This window comes from Dermochelys coriacea, chromosome 3 (genome assembly GCF_009764565.3).
Source record: "Dermochelys coriacea isolate rDerCor1 chromosome 3, rDerCor1.pri.v4, whole genome shotgun sequence".
Lineage (NCBI taxonomy): Eukaryota > Metazoa > Chordata > Testudines > Dermochelyidae > Dermochelys > Dermochelys coriacea.
Window position 1 is genome coordinate 88,622,298 of NC_050070.1, and position 22,215 is coordinate 88,644,512.

At 40.8% G+C, this 22,215-nt stretch overlaps 1 protein-coding gene across 2 annotated transcripts in view; it reads right to left on the bottom strand.

Moving 5' to 3' along the window:
• Positions 1-22,215, bottom strand: part of HDAC2 (histone deacetylase 2) — a 62,354-nt gene that overhangs the window by 26,280 nt on the left and 13,859 nt on the right. For both annotated transcript variants that reach the window (XM_038397045.2, XM_038397046.2), the window contains exons 2-6: positions 17,897-18,009; positions 17,159-17,276; positions 15,390-15,464; positions 14,820-14,958; positions 10,331-10,472 (exon numbers count right to left, since the gene is read on the bottom strand). In XM_038397045.2, coding sequence (XP_038252973.1) covers positions 10,331-10,472; positions 14,820-14,958; positions 15,390-15,464; positions 17,159-17,276; positions 17,897-18,009 — 587 coding nt within the window. The remainder of the gene's footprint in view (positions 1-10,330; positions 10,473-14,819; positions 14,959-15,389; positions 15,465-17,158; positions 17,277-17,896; positions 18,010-22,215) is intronic.

The following is a 22,215-nucleotide window of genomic DNA, read 5'->3' on the forward strand; positions in this document are numbered from 1 at the left end:
GCCAATAATCCCCCACCCTCCGGTTGACTAATGCATGGAGTAACAATGAGACCTTTAAAAATAAGCCATACATTCACAGAGATATCAAATGTGCCATAACAGTCTATTAAGCGACTGATATGAGCAACAAGAAATAGATGTTTCCTTTCCCCTAAACAAATGCTTCCAATTATTTAAGGAGGTAAAAAACTTCCAAAATAAAAGGGAGTTTACAAATAGGTCTGAAAATCATAATAAGCAAGAGGATATTTATAACTGGCTTAACAGTGGTCAATTACTGGAGAGCAGAATACAGCAATCAGTTGTTATTTTAAGTATGTTTACCCAGGTCCAAATTTTACTGGGTTAATTGGAAAACATTGTTGCTGCACACATGGCAAATTTTACAGTGAGCCAATTTGAGTATTTTCTAGTTTTTTGGAATTGAGCAGTTTTATTGGTAGTACAATAGCAATCTGTCGTCATCTGTGGAAACTGCCTATTTTTTAGAAAGAGCCACAAACTACAAGGTGAACTCAGAATCCTAAGTGGTAAATGATTCTCAACCGCTCCCCCACTCTTTTTCACCAGCAGCATAGATTTCTCTTTTGATTTCCCCAAGCCTAAATTACAATATTAAACTTGAAGTGATAATCATGCACGTAAGATGCTTACTTAAGTCACAAAAACAAATCATCTAAAAAAAAGTTTAAAAAAGTCTGGAAAAAATCAATAGTTCAATTACTTATATAAATAGTTATGAGGATACAGACACCTAGACAATATTGTCCATGGCACCCAATGCACACATTTTCATTTTGGTGACTGTCAGACTAACATTTTCATAGGCCTATGCTGGTTTCCATTGAAAATACTAAAAGCTACCATCTTTTTCAGCTGCATCAGCCTAGGTCACAAATATGTACATCTGTATATGCAGCACTAGGTAGATTCTCAACTGATTTATCAAGGCACACTGTGAAACAAGAGTGTCTATGCAGGCATCCTCCAAGTTGAAAAGAAGCTCAAATAGTTGCCAAAGCTTAACCCCAAGGGAACTGATGTGGCTGAAATAGAAGCCTCAGGAATTCAAAAAGCTGGAGAACAGAGCAGGGAGCAGTTTTCTGCATACAAAGTTTATTCATCAAAACATGCAGTTTTGGGTCAATCCGAACAGGAAGTAGTGCTATTCCTCCCTCCCCCCTTTTACCCAGTAGCCAAGTGGTTAGAGAATTCACCCAAGCTATTGGGAGACCTGTTCAAATCCCCACTTTGCCTGATGTGAAACTTGAGTTTTTCCACACTGCAGGTAAATTCCCCAACCACTGAACTATAACTAGGACCCTCGTTTTCAGTTTTTTATATTATTTAGTTTTTCCCAGAAATTTATCAGTGTTTATTACCACAATAACAAAAACAGGTGAAAATCAGTGCAAAAAACTCTCAATTTTTCTGGGTAAATATCACAGTTTATTTTGGTGGATGGAAAGACGGGGGGAAAAAAGCATTCAGTAGATTAATGCTTTGAATTTCACTCATCAATGTGGTTTGCTGCAGAACTAAAACAGAACTTAAAACACAATGCCACTTTTCAGTTTAAGAAACAATACATCTCCAATCCCCAAATAAAACTTTTCATTTGAATAAACTGTTTGCTGTTGTAGACTCAGAACTATTAGCTTATAAATATTTAAATTTAATAGGCCATATCCTTTTCAACGCATACACTCAACTTCATCCTTTTCTCCTGTTTTTGTTTTTTTAAACTTTCAAATACTTCATGTTCTGAAACATATGCTGATACACTAAAATGGGAGGAAAATGAAAATTTGTATCAAATCTTTAAACCGTTATCTGCTAACAGCTTGAAATGTGCACGTGATGGGCATCAGATTCATCAGTACGTTCAAATGCGCATGCACTTCAGAGCTTGCGTGGGTGCCTAAATGGGCCATCTTGATTATCAATACAAAAGGTTTTTTTTCTCCTGTTGATAATAGCTCATCTTAACTAAATAGCCTCTCACAGTTTGTATGGTAACTTCCAACTTACCTGTTTGTATGTATATATCTTACTATATGTTCCATTCTATGCATCCGATGAAGTGAGCTGTAGCTCACGAAAGCTTATGCTCTAATAAATTTGTTAGTCTCTAAGGTGCCACAAGTACTCCTGTTCTTTTTGTTTATTGTGTGTATTTTATAGACCGGGGCAGGCAAACTTTTTGGCCTGAGGGCCACATCGGGTTTCCAAAATTGTATGGAGAGCCGGTTAGGGGGAGGCTGTCTCTCCCCAAACAGCCAGGCGTGGCCCCACCCCCGCCTCCTATCCAACCCCCCCTTCTTGCCCCCCGATGGCTCCCCCAGGACTCCTGCCCATCCAACACCCCCTGTCCCCTGATAGCCCCCCCCAGGACTTGTTTTTTATTTTAACCTAAGAGCAACTAGAGCGGTTTTCTGTCTATTTGCCTGGAGACAAAGGTGTCAGGGGGTTTTTTTGGATTTTTCTGTAGGCTGACAAACATTATCAGAGACTATAGGTATCCTATTACAGCACAGCAAAATTTTACAAGCCAAGTTTTGTTTGTTCTATTTTTAAACCTTGGGTGTAAAGTTAGTTAAAAACAGAGAGGTAAAGATGACAGAAACCAAGATACTACACAAATTGGAGTTAGCCAAACTGGATGCAGTGAAAGAAGCAGAAAAAGCTCGAGAAGCTGCCCACAGGAGAGAAATAGAGGCAAAGGACAAAGACATGGAGGTAGCGAAAGAGGCAGAACACCACCAAGCGACTGCCCACAGGAGAGCAATGGAGGCCAAGGACAAAGAACTGGAGGCAAGGGCCAAAGAACTGGAGGAGAAGGAAAAAGAGAGGAAGCATGTGGAGGAGGAGAAGGAAAAAGAGAGGAAGCATGCACTGGACATGGAGAAGGCAAAGGCTCAGCAGAATATACCAACAAACCCTAGCAATCCTTCTCCAGGTACCACTTCCCATCCCAGAAAGTTCCCCACCTACAAAGCAGGCGATGATACTGAGGCCTTCTTATAAAATTTCAAAAGGGCCTGTCTTGGGTACAGCATCTCTACAGACCAATACATGGTAGCGCTGAGGCCACAGCTCAGTGGACCCTTAGCTGAGGTGGCAGCTGAAATGCCTAAGGAACGCATGAACCAGTATGAACTGTTTAAAATCAAGGCGAGAGTCAGAATGGGGCTAACCCTGAGCATTCCCATCAGTGGTTCAGAGCCCTAAGGTGGAAACCAGACGTGTCATTTACCCGACATGCCTACCACATTGTGAAACATTGGGATGCCTGGATATCAGGAGCAAGTGTTAAATCTCCAGAAGATTTGCACTTCCTAATGCAAATGGAGCAATTCTTATAAGGTGGTTCCTGAGGAAATAGAAAGATATATCCTAGATGGGAAGCCCAAAACTGTAATGGAGGCGGGGGAGATTGGAGCCAAATGGGTGGAGGTGGCAGAGAGGAAAAAAGCTGGTCGCAGTTGGAGCGGATACCAGAAGGGACAACCTCAGACCACATCCTACTACTGGGGGCCGCCCAAGGCCCCACCTACCTCCCAAGGAACCCTCCAGCCACCTTATTGTCCCACCACACCGTTCTCCTGCAACCCACCTTGCCCCAGTGACCCGTCAGCTGGACGATGTTTTAAATGTAACGAGCCGGGGCATGTAAAGGCCAACTGCCCCAAGAACCCCAACAGATTCAGTTCATTGCACCTGAATCACCCCAGAGGTCCACAAACCCAGATACCCCCCAGATACCCTTGGAGCGGAGGGAAACTGTGAGTGTGGGTGGGAAGGTCACTGCATGGAGGGACACCGGAGCACAGGTGTCGGCTATCCATGTTTCCTTAGTGGACCCCAATTTAATCAACCCAGAGATCCAAGTGACGATTCAACCCTTCAAGTCCAATTCTTTCAATTTGCCTACAGCCAAGTTGCCTGTCTAGTACAAGAGCTGATCATGAATGTGGACTTTTGCAGTTTATGATGATTATCCCATCCCCATGCTGTTGGGGGAAGACTTGGCCAATCATGTGAAGTCAGCCAAGAGGATGGGAATGGTCACCTGCAGCCAGACTAAACCAGCCCTCATGCCTAGTGCTGTTCTGGAAACTTCTACCAGGACCCAGTCAGAGCTGATGGATCCTGGACCCCAGGCCAATATCTGCACAGCAGTAGTGGATCCAGTCCCAGAGACCCAGACAGAGCCAGTCCCAGGACCAGAATGGGCGGAACAACCCACACCAGACCCATTGCCAGCACTGAATCCAGTACTTGCAAGCCCAACCCCAGAGGGTCCCACCGAACCTGAACCGGCAGCAGCCGATAACCCTACACAAGAGGCTCAGCCGGAGCCTGAACCCCAACAGCGGAGAGCGGTTCACAGTCAACAGAAACAGCCTCATCCCCTACATAGCTTCCAGAGGGACCAAGCATAAATCCACAATCCAATGAGGAACTGATGTCTCCAGCATCAAGGGGACAGTTCCAGGCTGAACAGGAAGTAGATGAAAGCCTCCAGAGAGTTTGGACGGCGGCACGGAGCAACCCACCACCTCTGAGCTCTTCTAATTGATCCAGGTTTGTTGTAGAAAGAGAACTTTTGTACAAGGTAACTCTTTCTGGTGGACACCAGGAAGACTGGCATCCTCAGAGACAGTTGGTAGTTCCAACTAAGTACCAGGTCAAGCTCTTGAGCTTGGCCCACAATCATCCTTGGCCCACAATCATGCTGGGTGAACAGGAACAAAGACTGTTTGGGGAGGTCATTCCACTAGGAGGGAATGGGCAAGGATGTTTTCTACCTATGTCCGGTCTTGTGAGGTATTCCAAAGAGTGGGAAAACCCCAAGACCAGGTCAAAGCCCTTCTCCAGCCACACCCACCACTGAAGATCCATTCCAGAGAGTAGCTGTGGATATTCTGGGTCCTTTTCCAAAAAAGACATCCAGAGGAAAGCAGTACATACTGACTTTCATGGATTTTGCCACCCAATGGCCGGAAGCAGTAGCTCTAAGCAACATCAGGGCTAAAGTGTGTGCACCAGGCACTAGCAGACAGTTTTTGCCAGGGTAGGTCGGACCTCTGACATCCTCACAGATGCAGGAACTAATTCCTGGCAGGAACTATGGAAAGTCTTTGGGAAACTCATGGGGTAAATCACTTGGTTGCCACTCCTTACCACCATCAAACAAATGGCATGGTGGAGAAGTTTAATGGAATTTTGGGGGACATGATATGTAAATTCGTAAATGAGCACTCCAATGATTGGGACCTAGTGTTGCAGCAGTTGCTCTTTGCCTACAGAGCTGTACCACATCCCAGTTTAGGGTTTCATCATTGAACTTGTATATGGCCGTGAGGTAAGGGGCCATTAGAGTTGGTGAAGCAGCAATGGGAGGGATTTACACCTTCTTCAGGAACTAACATTCTGGACTTTGTAACCAACCTACAAAACATCCTCTGAACCTCTCTAGCCCTTGCTAAAGAAAACCTACAAAAGAGCAAAAAGTCTGGTATGACAAACATGCCAGAGCGCGTTCCTTCAAAGTAGGAGATCAGGTTATGGTCTTAAAGGCGCTCCAGGCTCATAAAATGGAAGCGTCGTGGGAAGGGCCATTCATGGTCCAAGAGTGCCTGGGAGCTGTTAATTACCTCATAGCATTCCCCACCTCCAACCGAAAGCCTAAGGTATACCATATTAATTCTCTAAAGCCCTTTTATTCCAGAGAATTAAAAGTTTGTCAGTTAACAGCCCAGGGAGGAGATGATGCTGAGCGGCCTGAAGGTGTCTATTATGAAGGAAAAAGTGCTGGTGGTGTGGAAGAAGTGAACTTCTCCATGACCATGGGGCGTATGCAGCGACAGCAGATCAAGGAGCTGTGCACTATCTATGCGCCGACGTTCTCAGCCACCCCAGGGCTGACGGAATGGGCATACCACTCCATTGACATAGGTAATGCTCACCCAATTAAAGTCCAACCTTATCGGGTGTCTCCTCAAGCTAAAACTGCTATAGAGATCCAGACTATGTTACAGATGGGTGTAATCCGCCCCTCCCACAGTGCATGGACATCTCCAGTGGCTCTAGTTCCCAAACCAGATGGGGAGATATGTTTTTGCGTGGACTACCGTAAGCTAAATGCTGTAACTCGCCCAGACAACTATCCAATGCCACGCACAGATGAACTATTAGAGAAACTGGGACAGGCCCAGTACATCTCTACCTTGGACTTAACCAAAGGGTACTGGCAGATACCGCTAGATGAATCTGCCAAGGCAAGGTCAGCCTTCACCACAAGTCAGCCTGTATGAATTTAATGTACTCCCTTTCGGGCTGCAGAATGCACCCGCCACCTTCCAAAGACTTGTAGATGGTCTCCTAGAGGGATTAGGAGAATATGCAATAGCCTACCTTGACGATGTGGCCATATTTTCGGATTCCTGGGCAGAACACCTAGAACATCTACAAAAAGTCTTCGAGTGCATAAGGGAGGCAGGACTAACTGTTAAGGCTAAGAAGTATCAAATAGGCCTAAACAGAGTGACTTACCTTGGACACCAGGTGGATCAAGGAACTATCAACTCCCTACAGGCCAAAGTGGATGCTATCCAAAAGTGGCCTGTCCCAAAGTCAAAGAAACAGGTTCAATCCTTCTTAGGCTTGGCCGGTTATTACAGATGATTTGTACCGCAATACAGCCAAACTGCCGCCCCACTGACAGACCTAACCAAAAAGAAACAGCCAAATGCCGTTCAGTGGACCGAAGAGTGTCAGAAGGCCTTTAACCAACTTAAAGCGACACTCATGTCTGACCCTGTACTAAGGGACCCAGACTTTGACAAACCATTCCTAGTAACCACAGATGCGTCTGAGCGTGGTGTGGGAGCAGTTTTAATGCAGGAAGGACCGGATCAAGAATTCCACCATGTAATGTTTCTCAGCAAGAAGCTGTCTGAGAGGGAAAGCAACTGGTCAGTCAGTGAAAAAGAATGTTACGCCATTGTCTATGCTCTGGAAAAGCTACGCCCATATGTTTGGGGACGGCGTTTCCACCTGTAAACCGACCATGCTGCACTACGGTGGCTTCATACCGCCACGGGAAATAACAAAAAAAACTTATTCGGTGGAGTTTAGCTCTACAAGATTTTGATTTTGACATTCAACACATCTCAGGAGCTTCTAACAAAGTGGCTGATGCACTCTCCCATGAAAGTTTCCCAGAATCAACTGGTTAAATCGTCCTTGAGATGTGGAAATATTGTTAGTCTTATATACTTGGTAGTATATTTAGAGGTGGCATGTGTCTTATTAACTCTGTTTTTTTCCTGGAGCTCCAGGAAGAAATCCCAAACAGTGTTTCACCCTAGTTGTGATTTGGGGGGCATGTCAAAAATATAAAGGGAAGGGTAAACACCTTTAAAATCCCTCCTGGATAGAGGAAAAATCCTTTCACCTGTAAAGGGTTAAGAAGCTAGGATAACCTCGCTGGCACCTGACCACAATGACCAATGAGGAGACAAGATACTTTCTAAGCTGGGGAGAAACAAAGAGTCTGTGTCTGTTTGGGTGATGTTTTTGCTGGGGACAGAACAGGAATAGAGTCTTAGAACTTAGTAAGTAATCTAGCTAGATATGCGTTAGATTATGATTTCTTTAAATGGCTGAGAAATTAGACTGTGCTGAACAGAATGAATATTCTTGTCTGTGTGTCTTTCTTGTAATTTAAGGTTTTGCCTAGAGGGATTCTCTATGTTTTGAATCTAATTACCCTGTAAGGTATTTACCATCTGGATTTTACAGAGGTGATTCTTTTTACCTTTTCTTATATTAAAATTCTTCTTGTAAGAAATTAAACGCTTTTTTTCATTGTTTTTAAGATCCAAGGGTTTGGGTCTGTGTTCATTATGCAAATTGGTGAGGATTTTTTGTCAAGCCTTCCCCAGGCAGGGGGGTGCAAGGTTTTGGTGAGGATTTTGGGGGGAAAGACGTTTCCAAACAACTCTTTCTCAAAAAATAAACCCGGATGTTTGGTGGTGGCAGTGGGAGTCCAAGGGCACGGGGTAAAGTAGTTTGTACCCTGGGGAAGTTTTAACTTAAGCTGGTAAAAGTAAGCTTAGGAGGTTTTCATGCAGGTCCCCACATCTGTACCCTAGAGTTCAGAGTGGGGAAGGAACCTTGACAAGGGGAAATGTTTAATTCTTACTTTAAAGGGCTTCCTTAAGCCTTCCTTCTCTTTTATACTTGTAGGCTCTTTTAAGAAAAAAAAAGTGAAATCCGGACTTTCTAATTGGGATCTGATAGCTAGAGGAGAACTCTTAAGAAAACATCTGCATCCATATACATTACAGTTCATTCCAAAAAACTATTTACAAGCAGTGATTATGATGGTATGGGATGGAGGTCTATCACAGTTGAGGTATCATTTGTCATTCTGAAGGTCCATTCATAAAAAATACTAAGAACAGAGAAGATACTTTTCTGTTTGTTTTATTTTATTTCAGCATTCTAAAGCATTTAAGTCCTCTTGTCTTCGAGGTGGCTAGCTAAAGAATCCAGGAAACTTCATGAGAAGTGACTTCTCACCGATAACTGCAAACTACCCAAGCTTTCAGAAGAAATCTGGCTTCTTTAAATAATGATAGCATTTTGCCATTACAATAATCCTGTTTAAGCTGCTTTTTGTTTGAATCAACAGTACCACCTTGTGGCCAGTCAAGTTAAGTCACAAAAATATGCACCTCTTATTTCTATAAGAAGTGATATAGAAGGAATTTAACAAAACCAAGCAACTCTAGAACTGCGTAATTGCCGCCTACAGCCAGACAGGGATGGACGTTCAGCGCATTAGTGACTTAACATTTAACTATTAGTCTCTACAATATCCACTGTGAATCACCAACTCTTACTCCCAGCTCCACCCTGAGAATACTGGTGATGTTGCATCACACAACAAGAGCTCCTGAAGGCATCGTAAAGGTGGCAAGAAAACAATGGTGCCTACCTACCTACTTTTCACAACAACATTTTGTGTAGTTCTGAAAACTTAAGAATTATTTTATGCTCTTTTGAAAGTTACAATTAACTCCGCAAACATAGCTGATGTCAGTGACACAGCACACACTAGGGTGTCAGAGCAAGAATCTGATCCATAATGAACCTGCATATTAAAAAGTTTACGGCCAATAATATACTATAGTCTTACTACTGGAGGTGTTCAGCATACATTTCTAGAGTTAAAATGGAACACCTTTTCAGATCACTCACAATTCTAACAAGTTTAGGGGTAGGTCCATGCTTAAAACACTAAAGTGTAGAAACCACCTCTGCAGATGGGAGGGATTCTCCCCTTAGCATAGGTAATCCTACCTCTCGAGAGGTTGTAACTAGGTCAACAGAAGAATTAAGTGTTAATGCTTGCATTTTTACAGTATATACTTTACATTAGAAACAAGACAGAAATTCTTCCGTCGACCTAGTGCTGTCTACATGTGGATGTTGGTCAACTTACCTACACTACTCAAGGGTGTGGATTTTTCATACCCCTGACAGTTAAACAGATCTAATTTTCTAGACTAGAACAAGCCTAGGGGGGGGAAAAATAATCTATTCTAAGTAAGTGAACAAGCAGAGCCAGGAGATCAGGTTCCTAATTCCAGATCTGGAACAGACTCTGTGACCTGTTGGGCAATACACAATCTCTGTGCCTGTGTTCTCTATCTGTATTTACCAACTTCACAGGAGTTGCAAGGCTTAATATGTTAATATATATGAAGAGTTTTGGTATCCTTAGATGAAGAGCACTATAAAAACGCAAAGCATTAACACTAAGCAATATGAGAAATATCTTCCAACACAATTGGCATTTTTCAGATACACAGTATTGTACTGTAAATATCCAATTTTTGATTGTTTGTGACAGATGAACCTTTTCCACATAAAAGAATGTTATCTGCAACAGAGCACCTATTTTTCCTACTGTATGTACATGGTTGAAAATGCAGAGGCCATCGTCAAATACACATCTTTTTCCTAAAGAAGTGCCAAAGTCTAGTTTCAAATATAACTGACTTAAATCATCTCAACTATTTAGCAAGCAGCTTGTCCATTTCCATGTGGGTTGAGTTAATTTGCTAAAAAAAGATTTCCCAGGCGAATTCTGAAAATTTGTCAGGGAGCTGAGTACTCCACAGAATATGGCATTTCCCCCCCAAAATTTAATTATTGTGAGAAGGAATGATCACCAAACACCAAAATGAATATTTGCAAGAAAACGAGAAGTAAAAGCTAGTTAATCAAGTCATAAATTCACGTTTGACCTTACCCTTAAGTCCCCTGTGCCAGGAAAATATTCACCATATTTATGGAATGATACTGTCATGACACGGTCCGTTGTATAAAATGCTTCTTCAACACCATCACCATGATGGATATCAATGTCAATGTATAACACTCTTTGGTGATATCTGGAAAAACCATACATATACATGTGAAAAAAGGATGTAAGAGAAAGTGGCGTGATTTGAGTTGTCAGTGCTATGACATTCAGCAGTCAGAATGTAAATACAGTTAAGATTTTATTTCCTGTGCTATCTAACCAAAAGCATGATAATAACTGAAGCTATCATATCTGTTCAAAGAAAATAAACGTAAAAACAAAGATCACTTGATTCATTTCTTCAACACCAAAAGCATTCTATATTTAACCTCATTCTGTCACCCAGTAAGAATCTACATTTTGCAAGCCAATTCTCTTCCCACGTTCCCCCCTGCCCAACCACCACCAATTTTGTGATAACTGGGCCTACAAATTTACCCAAATTGTGAGCTCAACTGTAAAGAGAGAATAAGAGTCACAATAACTGATAACAAACGTTGATGGGAAAAGGTGCAAAAGCAAGATAGAAAGACTGAATTAGTACAAACAAAAAAAAGCCTATTGATGTAACTCAAATATTGGTAGGCAAGAAAAGTGTGGAACCAGAAATCAGTGAACAAAAATTGGTATTTTGGAAACTAGGCTTAATTGGTGAACAAAATAATGAGAGAACACCCACTACTCCCTTCTGGAGTCCTTAAAAGAGACTTTGGCTTGGGTAGGCTTTGAAGCATATTATTGTGACACTAACTGAAAAACGAGAGGCGAAGGACCAAGTTCCACCATCATGGTTGCCTCCCCACAATCTACCGAGACCCTGGGCCTCCTTTGGCATAATCCTGAGAAATGTCATAACAATGGGATTGAGACAGGGACCCAGATGACATCACTACCTCCTGCTAAATCCCGACCACCACCGGGGATGGGAGACTGTCTCCTGCATGCTGTCCCTCCAGGTCCTTTTCCTTTCCCACCTTATTTCTTTTCTTTCTTATCCCTCTAATAAAAGTCTAGATTAGCTGGGCAAGATTATAATGTTGCAACACCACTGTAAACTTGTGACCAGAAAAAGGCAAATAAATGCAAAGCCCAAAAAACTTGATGCTAGCACAAATTTGCCAGGGCTTGGACTGGCTGATAAGATAGTGTGCCATACCTGTGTTTTTCTAGCAGTGAGGTTGTACATAAAAGTCAGAGACAAAAGCTGCATTTCCTTCTTTCCTGTTTTTTCCCCCCTCTCTCCTTTTGTATGCACTTGTCTTGGTGTGTCTTCTTTGGAAATGGGATTGGGCTTTAGCAGCAGCAACTCGAGGCCATCCCAAGTAACTACCTCTCTTTTCCCCAAAAAGGACTGTTATTAACATTTTTAATACCATTTAAGAGACTGTCAGACAGAAGTTTTTTTCTTTCTAAAAACTCTCCTGCTAAAAGGAAAGGGAGCAAGGGATGCTGCTAAAAAGGAAAGTATGATGCTCTGTACTTTGGGGAAAACACCTAGCACCCCCATGTTCATCCTTGTAAAATGATTGTGTGGCATCCAATGCAAAGTTTGTCATGTCGGGTGTCTTCGGAAGGCTCGTGATGTATTGAGCATTGTTGTTATAGTAATGTTATAGGTTATAATTTCATGTATACAGCTGAAAATGTATCCTCATGGCTTAAAGCAAGCCCAGACAAAAACTCTCCAGAAGCAGAGGGACAGTTCACACTTCATCAGGCCGTGGATGGGACAAACCCAGTCCAGCCTCACAGGAACAAAGGGCGCTGGCCTAGGCAGCAACAAAAGAATCTGTTAGACTCTCGCAGGAGTCACCCCCTTCCTTTGGTCAGTTTGGAACTGCGATGCGGTAATGCTCACCTGACTCTGAAGTGTGTGGGGAAGGGAGAGGGGGCCCAAAGCCAAGAGGGAAGAAAGGACATGATAAAAGGGAGAGATATTTACCATGCTCTTCCTCTCTTTTCCACCTACAGACACCACCACCAAGTGACTTAAGAGCTGATCAAAGGAGAGAGCCTGGCTGAAGAACAACCAGCCAGCCTGTGGTGAGAAACATTTAAGTTTGTAAGGGCACTGGAAGTGTTAAGATCAGCTCAGAATGCGTTTTGCTTGTATTTCATTTGATCAGATCTGACCAGTTGTGTTTTGACTTATAATCACTTAAAATCTATCTTTATAGTTCATAAATTTCTTTGTTTATTCTACTTGAAGCAGTGTTTGGTTTGAAGTGTGTCAGAGGCTCCCCTGGGAATAACAAGCCTGGTACATATCAATTTCTTTGTTAAACTGAAAAACTCGTATAAGTTTGCACCGTCCAGCGGGCCTAACTGGACACTGCAAGACGGAGGTTCCTAGGGTTGTGTCTGGGACCGGAGATATTGGCTGGTGTCATTCAATCCAAGGAGCAGCTTACATGCCAGAGGCTGTGCGTGAACAGCCCAGGAGTGGGGGTTCTCACAGCAGAGCCAGGTAAGGCTGAGTCCCAGAGTCAAGGATTGGAATGACCTAACAGATCACCAGTCCAGATAAAACCAGAGGGGAACATCACAGAAAGCCTTACTTAATGTTTTACATTTCAAATACTTTAACTTTTTCCTTCTTTTCTGTATTTTTAATAAAAAGGTTAAAATGATTTTAATGGTATATTTGCCATGATACTAAGCAGGCTGAGTCTCTGTATACCAAACCCTGAACCTTGCTTAACACTGTTTAATGTTGGACAGTGACAGGGTCATATGGGTCATGTTAACATCTTGACTCTTTGGGCCCATATATTCCATCTAAATTAATACACTTATTTCCCCTTACTTTTTTCTTTTTTTCCTCTGACCAAGAACTGCTCCAGCCCCTCCCTTTCCTTTTCATGATCATAATCTGTTTTGTTCACCTCTGTCAACTTCAGACATTTTCTTTCAGTCTCATTTTCTTTCAATAAGCATGGATTTTACAATAGAAAGCTTTCCTCTCATGGTGCATGTGCTAAAGGAATTTTCCAAGAACACTGTACCAATAAACGTAGAGAATTACTTTAGTTCAAAAAATACAGTTCCTGTGAACTCCTAATCTTGTAGTTTGTCTCCCTTTCCCCACATCTTCAAATATGAAGCGTTTATGCTTCCAAATTCATTTAACTTAATACATACAAATATTACACAACTGGAAACCCGTTTAAAACTACTCATGAAGTTTCAAATCTAATATTTCTCAACCCTTGGGGACAATTTTTTATAATATTATTGTGGAATAATGTAAAATAGTGAGGTCTGAGAAGCTATATACTGAAGCTTCCTATGAATAGGCACAATGCAAAGTTTCCTTTCCCTATGGATATAACGAACAAGACCACTTTGCTCAGTCACATGAGCTGATGATTGGAGCCCTGGTTATTGCTGGGGCTGGAATGCAGGGCTCATGTCCTGGGTGCATGTGAAGGATTCAGTAGAGTGAGAGGTCTGGATATTGAAGAGATTCTTCTCTTTGCATTCTCCTTAATTTTTTTAAATCTTTTACTGTGTTCTCACAGATTAAGGCTTTCCCTTTCCATCTCAACTTGATGTGCCTGGCAGATTGTCTCTTTCTTCAACTCAGAGGGCCCCAATCAAGTACCAAGAGGTTAACTTTCCTAAAAGATGTTGTTTACATTTTAAATAAATGGACAAAGTCAACTTAAAAATATATCTATACACTTCCATCTGAAAATTCTGCACTTAGTGTTGTTACAAATAACCCCAAATGCTACTGGCAATGGAAAGGTAATTTGTCTCTGTTTTTCCTTTTTTTCCAGTCTGTTTATTTGTATGTCAAACAGCACTCTGCGTAGTCACTCTCACTGTTTTGCTAATGGTCACTTAATCCCCTACAACAGTACAGGAGTAATGCAACTGTGTGATCTCCTCCAAGAGAGTGCCCACCAATAACAGCAGCAGCAAAGCTGTAACTGAAGAGGAAGCAGGCAGGTGCGCAGAGAGAGAGAGAAATCAAGGATCGGGGGGGTAGGGACCTGATTATGTGTAGTGGTGTTTCCCTCATACTCCCACAAAAGACCCTTATTTTAAAAAGGAGCATGGAAGAACCTCATATTTTTGAAGATTTTTTTTTTAAATCTCAAGAAATATATGTTCCAGTAGGAAAATTGTATTTTTTAAAATATGGTCAACTTCAAACTGAGAAAGTCACTTTACAGGAGAAGCTAGGTGTCCCTTAGTACCTCTAAAAGTTTAAGCAGGGCTTAATTTAATTTTCCTTGCTTGTATATGATTTAGTATGGATTTCTTGTTGAAACTCTAAATGGGGACAGATTTTTTTATTCATATTGTGATGGTTCAATGTATGTGATGAAAATTCAAAGCACCTTGATTATTGTGCATTTCTTAGTCACCTTTAAACATTTTAACACCCAGATTTTCTGACATATTTAGATCAGAAGGGTAAACTTACTTCAGCAGCTCTAGGATAGCAAGTACAATATCATTGACGTAACAGAAACCAGATGCCTCTGACTTCTTAGCATGATGGAGTCCTCCAGCCCAATTAACAGCCATGTCAGTCTGTTGTCTATTTAATTTTACTGCCCCAGCTAAAATCATTAAGAAAAAAAGTTAAATGTCTTTGAAGGTATTGGAAGAAAAACTGATAACATTTCTTGTAACAAGATTACCTCTTTATGCCACTTCTTTCAAGTCTATCTTGGAATTGCAGTTTTTAAAAACTTTAAAATATTACCATATTTGGTATTAAACAATCTGTGTAACTGACAGATTTGATGCTTCACACAAAGCCACATACCACACATTACTACGATCAAGCGCTCAAAAGCTTGTCTCTCTCATCAACAGGCTATGGTCCAATAAAATATATTACTTCACCTACCTGGTCTCACTCCTATCCTGGGACCGACATGGCTAGAACAATGCTGCTTATGACTAGTAAAGCCTTGTACTGATTGGTTTTAATTGCTACTGTCATATTAATATCTTTAAAAAAGAATTAAGAACACCATATACTTACCAACAGAGCCTCCTGTTGACAGCTGGCAGAACTCAAACAGTCCATCAAACACAGGACAATCTTCTCCAACATTAACTGTGTAAGAAAAAGCGTTGTTAGTTTTCAAGTGCATCGTCCTAATATGCACACAGGTATTACAAACATATATTACTCAAAACACTCAAATGTAAACCAGTAATATGGTTATAGTTCAAGTTCAGTTGACATTTTCATTGCATTCCATGTTTTTAGCAATTTAGTGATTCAATTGTTCAAAGTTACATTGTACTGACACTTGACATTTTCAGCGTATAGATATACTTTTAGGGACCAGAAGTGCTTGTAGATGAATAAACCTGAACTGTTGCTTAAGATATTTAAAATTTTCCACATAAGTTAGATGGAGTAATCTTTTTTACGTCTAGGGAGAGCTTTGACTAAATATATGTATAATTACAACCGTTTTGCAATCCCATGTAATACATCTTCTTTGCACAGAATCATAAATGACACCTTCAGGTATTGTAGTTTATTTATTGAACAATTTCATATGCACTTATGTGATGTGCCTATTATTTCCCTCAAATTAATTCTTAATCTTAGCTAACTTCCCTCCAGCTAATAAAGGCCAATTCCAATATTCAGCTCACTCTTCTTTTCACCCAGTACTTTTTACTTTTCCCACTCATTTCTGTAATGCTTCTTCAAAGGTAGGGGAAGTAACACTTCTCTATTCTAGTGGTTCTCAAACTTTCTTCCCCCCACAGACCACTTGAAAATTGCTGAGGGTCTCGGTGGACCACTTAATGATCTTTCCAAATGTTGTTTGTACTGTTAGCTAACTATTGTAAAGCACTTTGGATAAAAGTGCTATATATAAAAAAAAACCCTTATTAATAAACTACATTTTTTTGTTCTACAAATAAAAGCACACAACTCATATTTTAGTATCACTAGTCTTGCCTTTCTTGCGATGAATGTTCCCTCTCTCCCCAGCCACGGCAGCCCCTGAGCTGGGGCTGGGAAGGAGGGGGATCTCTCCCCCTCTCCCCTGCCACAGCAGCCACAGAACTGAGGCTGGGAAAATGGTCCGTCTCTCCCAGGCAGCCACAGCCCTGGAGCTGGGGAAAGTTGCCTCTTTCTCTGGCTGTCCCAAATTCCCCCCACCCCGTTCTCACTCCACTGCCCCCTTCCACCTACCCCCTAATCCCCCCAAGGCCACCACCTCACCTTACATGTGCGTCTTCTCCAGTGTCCAGGCACCTAATTAGTGGAGCCACACCTGCGCGGCTCCACTAATTAGATAGGCAGCCCTTCATTCTCTTGTGTGCAGCCACCTTAGAGGGAACTATCCGCGGGCTACCTGAATGGAGCTTGCGGACCACAGTTTGAGAACCTCTGCTCTATTCATAAAGCTCTTATCTTAGAATGTGTTAATTTTTACAAGCAACTAAGAACAGACAACTGTTAGAAGTGAAATTTGACCAAGTACAATGGACCTACACATAGCACTTACCTCCCACTTAAGTTCTCAGAATGGGGTGTATTGTATTGGGGAGAATTTGACCCCATACTAATAACTGTACACTTGAAGAGCATTTGGTGTTCTGAGTAGTCTTGAGACAAAAACTAGAAGCTCTTTATAGATTGACGTAAAGGAGAAACAATGTCATGAACTCATTGTTAAATATTTAGACAACCAATACATGTTCACACTTTATATATATGGAGTACTTAACAATCCAGTACATGAATAAATAATGTAGACTTAGTCCAATTTGGAGACTTACATCTCTGCATCTGCTTGCTATATTCAGACATATTGTCTGGCCTTATTGATCGAAGAAATTTGATGTATTCGTCACTGTGGTACTTGGTCATTTCTTCAGCTGTAGCTTTATGGGGTCGCTGTAAACAATAGAGTAAAATTAATTTTACTCTAACAAAAAATAATGTTGCAACAAATGTCTGTTTAACAAATCAGAGACAAAATTCATGCAACCACAAACTGAACTACCTTAAAGGTATTATAAACAGACACTGGAAAAACTCTGTATTCTAAGCATATTTGGATAGAGAGTAAAAGTAGCTACAACTCCATTAATAAAATGTAACATGCAAAATATTTTTAGTGCAGCCTCCATTATGTTTTGCCAATTGTGCTGACATAATTAATGATAGCAGAAATATATTACCCTGAAACAAAAACGTTAAAAAAAAAACCCCAAAACAAAAACAAAAAAACTACCCACCCTCCCCACATGGGCTTAACCCTGCTTTTCTGCCACATATGGGTAGCAAGCAGTGGCTCCTGTGTAAGTTAAAAAGTTCCGCTTCATTTTAAGTTACTAAAGACTGGGGGAAAAGAACGAAGATTACTTAATGTTTCCCAAATAGAAGAGGAAAATATCAGCTTTTAGAAATAATTCCTCACAGGTAATGGGGGGGGGGGGGGAAGGTTTAAAATTGCTTTATCTTTTAAAAGTAATTTAAACATTTTCAGTGTCCAGACTGCTGCTTATACTCACATAAATTTCCATTTTTCTGTACAAGCCATAATTTAGCAACAAGTTGTGAGTCATACGGATCCTATGGGGTTTCATAGGATGGCCCTGCCCATAATAATAGTTTCCAATATCACCTATAAATGATAAACAATTATATTTAATATTATAAGATATAACTTTTCACAGCATTCCCATCCCCCATATTTATTTGTTAATTATTTCTTCTAGTTGCAGACCTGCATACAGAATAGACATAAAAGGGTTAATTTTTAAAATTTCTCCAGCCAGGTTTGGGAGGGGTCACTGTTTATGAGGTGTGATCAGGATCTTCAATTATCTTGTCAAAACTATTGTTTAACACAGAGGTTTCGCAGCATGCCATGCAGAAGAACTGGGCAGTCATATGATGTTACTGGGTCCACCGGGGGCACCAGAAAATGGTTATGGAGCTTTCATCAGGGGCACTGTTCCATAAAAGGGTCTGCCTCCTCCCAGAAGCAGCCACTCCCAAAGCAACTGCCAAGGAAACCCACCAGAGGCAGCTGCCACTTGACCCCCACCACTTCTCCAATAGGCTTCTCGGGTGGCAACTATCTAGTAGCCACTCGTGCTGTCAAAGAAACTGCTAGTGAAGAGACCACTACCAATACTGCCAAGGCCAGCAGCCAGAGGAACCCTCAGAGAACCAGCCATTGGAGGCAGTCAAAGGCAACCAGGTGGATAAAAATCAGATTTGTTTTGGTGGGGACGGGAAACATTTTTTATTCTGTTTAAATTATTTTAAGTTTTTCTTTAAAAAAAAATAAGCCTGCTTAAATTTAAATCTGAATTTAATACAAAATATATTAAGGCTTTATCATATAATCTCTTAAAACATCTAAATAAAAAAATAAATATACTGAATCCACAAGCCTATCAAAAACTTGAGTTAAAAGTTGCTTTTCTATATAAAGAAAGAATCAGAGGAAACCAACTTTTGAACTCAAGCTTTATAAATATGGCATAATAGGCCATGTACTGTATTAAGGGCTTGCTTTTTTTAATAACATTTCTATGTTGTTTTGTGTGTTTAATTGAATTCCAGTTACCATCCAATGCAGCTTGACACAAATTAGGAGCAAAATAATTAATTATTTCATAAACAAGCGATACATCATTCACCATTTTCTAACATACTAAAATGTACAATTAATATGAACCTGAAAATATTAAAGATATATAATTGCTTAAATAAATGTATATTGCAGTAGTGTACCCTCCTGGGTAGCAAAAAGATGTACCAAATCTAGTCTAAAGGCTCTATTTAGCTGTAAATGAACATGTTTTAATGGTCATACCGATCAATAAGAACATACATTTCTTTAGACAATACTGAAATACAAATGGAAAAGTTGATTAAAATCTATTACTTAAACCTAGGATTTCTACTTGGTGATTTAAATCAATCCACCCCAAAAAGAACCAAGGGAACTACTTCAGGAACAAGGCCAAGGAACTACTTCAGAAGCAGAAAGGAAGCCAGAGCCAGAAACCCTCAAGTGACAGAGGTGTGTGGGGAGAGAAGGTGGCTACAGCTGGGGACTGAAACAGAATGGGAAGAAACTAACAGGCCCAAACAGAGGAAGAAGATAATGGGAGACAGGAAACCTTGAAGAGAACTAAGAAGTGGACTCCAGTGGTGATTTAGTCTTCCTATTATGTTACTGCCTGAAACAGGAAGGGAGTTGGATCTAAAAGGCACCTTTTTAATGGCCAGATGACTTGCAGTTCCTGAGAACTCAAAATTTAAGATTTGTTAACGTTGTTTTCTTTTCTTTGTAACCAAGCTTCTTGCTAGCAGAAGGCAATAAACCTGATAGTTCTGCAGTAATTAATTTTCTGTATAACTTATTTTTGTTTCATGTTTTCTAGAATATTTTTGCCCTGTCCATTGTGTAAAATAAATGCTATGCCTATAACCTTGGATTCCATTTTATTTTGAGGCTTTTGATTCTCAGGGACAGAAGATAGAGCAAATGTTACAAACGTTATAAACTAGTTTTGATCTAAATTATTAAGTCCTAATGTCTAGGGAGTCCCTTTGTCAAACATTTAAGACACCCTTAAGTGAATAGCCTTAGGGTGCCAATTAGACGTTTCAGAGTGCATCCTAAAAATCATTCCTGAAAAGACAAGAGATAGAGGTATTTGAGAAAAAAAGTTGGTCACAAAGTGCCCATTAGGATGCATATTTTACATATGGTTTGTTTCATTCAGAAACATTCCCCTGCACATTGCTCATGTTTTCAGAAGCTTATTTCTTTAAAAAAAGTAAAATGAATGTTTTTACTCTCTCCAATTAATGTGTCATTTTATCGTCAGAATCAAGCTTCCTTTGGACTTCTCAGCTGTACAAACTTTCGCCTTAATATTAGCAGCTCACTGACTGGATAGGACTACCCTTTGTGTTACCACCTTCCTTTATTTCAATACATAGATCAGCTTTTGACAATATAGGCATACTATTTCTACTCAGGCAACTAGGGCATTACATAAAATTAACAGAGTTTCTACTCAAGTTTAGTGGATAAAGAAAAGTTACATAATTCTCTTAAGGACTAAAGAGATTATCTATCTAGATAGTTATATGAAGGTCACCACCTTCGTTCTGACTGCATATCAGACTAACACTGGACAGAGGTTAAGATTAGTAATTTTCCCACTTTCATATTTCACAGGCCACTTTGGAAGAAAGAACCCCATGGACCCGTCTCCCCTCAAAACTTTCTGTACTGTGGATCATTGATTCCTCAACCATTTTTAGACCACTGACTAATGATAATTTAAATTTAATGGTTATTAGTAGGCTCGCTGTTACATGTAACTTTAGTTCTCATATTTTGGCATTTAGCACAAAAAAAAGGTATGCCACTTCATTATCAAGGACAAGAAACCTATTTGATGGTCCACAGGCATTTTTTTGGCAAGAGCAGGAGAAGACTGGGTGGAAAACTATTCACACTTAACCTGAAAAAGAGTTGGCTTGTCTCTTGTGAAACTGTTGCCAGTTGTGAACCTTAGAAAGTAGCCAGTAGGAGCGACTGCAAAAGCAATAACAATCCACAGAGGAGAATGGCTTGCTTCCAATGGCAATTTGTGCACTTGCAGACTAGAGACCATGGCAGGGCATAGAGAAAATTCTAATCTTGGACATAACTGCATTATAAACCATATACTGAGTACCAGATGACAGCCAAGACTTTGGAAAAATTCAAAGAGAAGAGCCACTGCAACTATGGAGTAAGGTGCCACCGGTACTCCTTTTCTTTTTGCGAATACAGACTAACACGGCTGCTACTCTGAAACCAAAATAACAAGCTCCGACTATCCCACTAAGGAGGAGGCAGACACGTTCTGTGCCGGGTCAGTCCTCCAGTGGCTCCCAGCCAGCCTCCAGGTAAAGAACACCCCCACAGTTGATAGGTTACAAACTCAGATATTATAGCTAGGTCCGTATTGGAGATAGGAATAGTTTCAGGAAATTGTACCAAATTGGCATTACTTTCTTGGTGTCCATGAGCAAAGATGAACAGAGTAAAAACCTCAGATTAAACTAACTTGAGCAGACAAGCATTTTAATGAGCCAAATTTATCTACTCTGAAAAAAGTGCATCATTTCGGTTTTATTCTGATATAGCTTGACCCAGGTTGTTTTTGCTCAAGTCCTAATATTAAAGACCCAACCCAACACTCTGAAATCAATAGAAAGACTCACTGACTTCTGCTGGAGTTGGCTCAACCCATTAGGGTACATTCTACACTACAATAAAAGACTGGCAGAATGGCCATGGCTATCCTGGGTCAGCTGACTTGGGCTCATGGGCTTTGACTACAGGGCCATAAAACTGCAGTGTAGATGTTCAGGCTTAGGCTGGAGCCTGGGGTCTGAGATTTTGAAAGAGGGAAGGGTCCCAGAGCCCAGGCTCTAGTCTCAGCGTGATCATCTACACAGCAATTTTATAGTCCCATGAGCCTGAATCAACTGAGCCTGGCTCCAAGACTCGATGTTACAAGTTTTTGATTGCAATGTAGGCATACATTAAGTGAACAAGAATCTATTCTGTCTGCGCCTGATGAAGAGGGCACTCTAACCTTGTCTACACTTGCGGTGGTGTGTAAGATACACATATTTACACATGGCAGTGAAAGGCTCCAGCAGCTTGGAGACAGCAGGGAAAGACACTGGCAGTTCAATGAAGTTTTTCACTGCAATAAGGAAAGGCTCTGGCAGGGGGAGGCAGCGGAACACTACACTATTAAAAATAGCAGTGTAGACACTATTTGTGCACATAGAGAGTCAT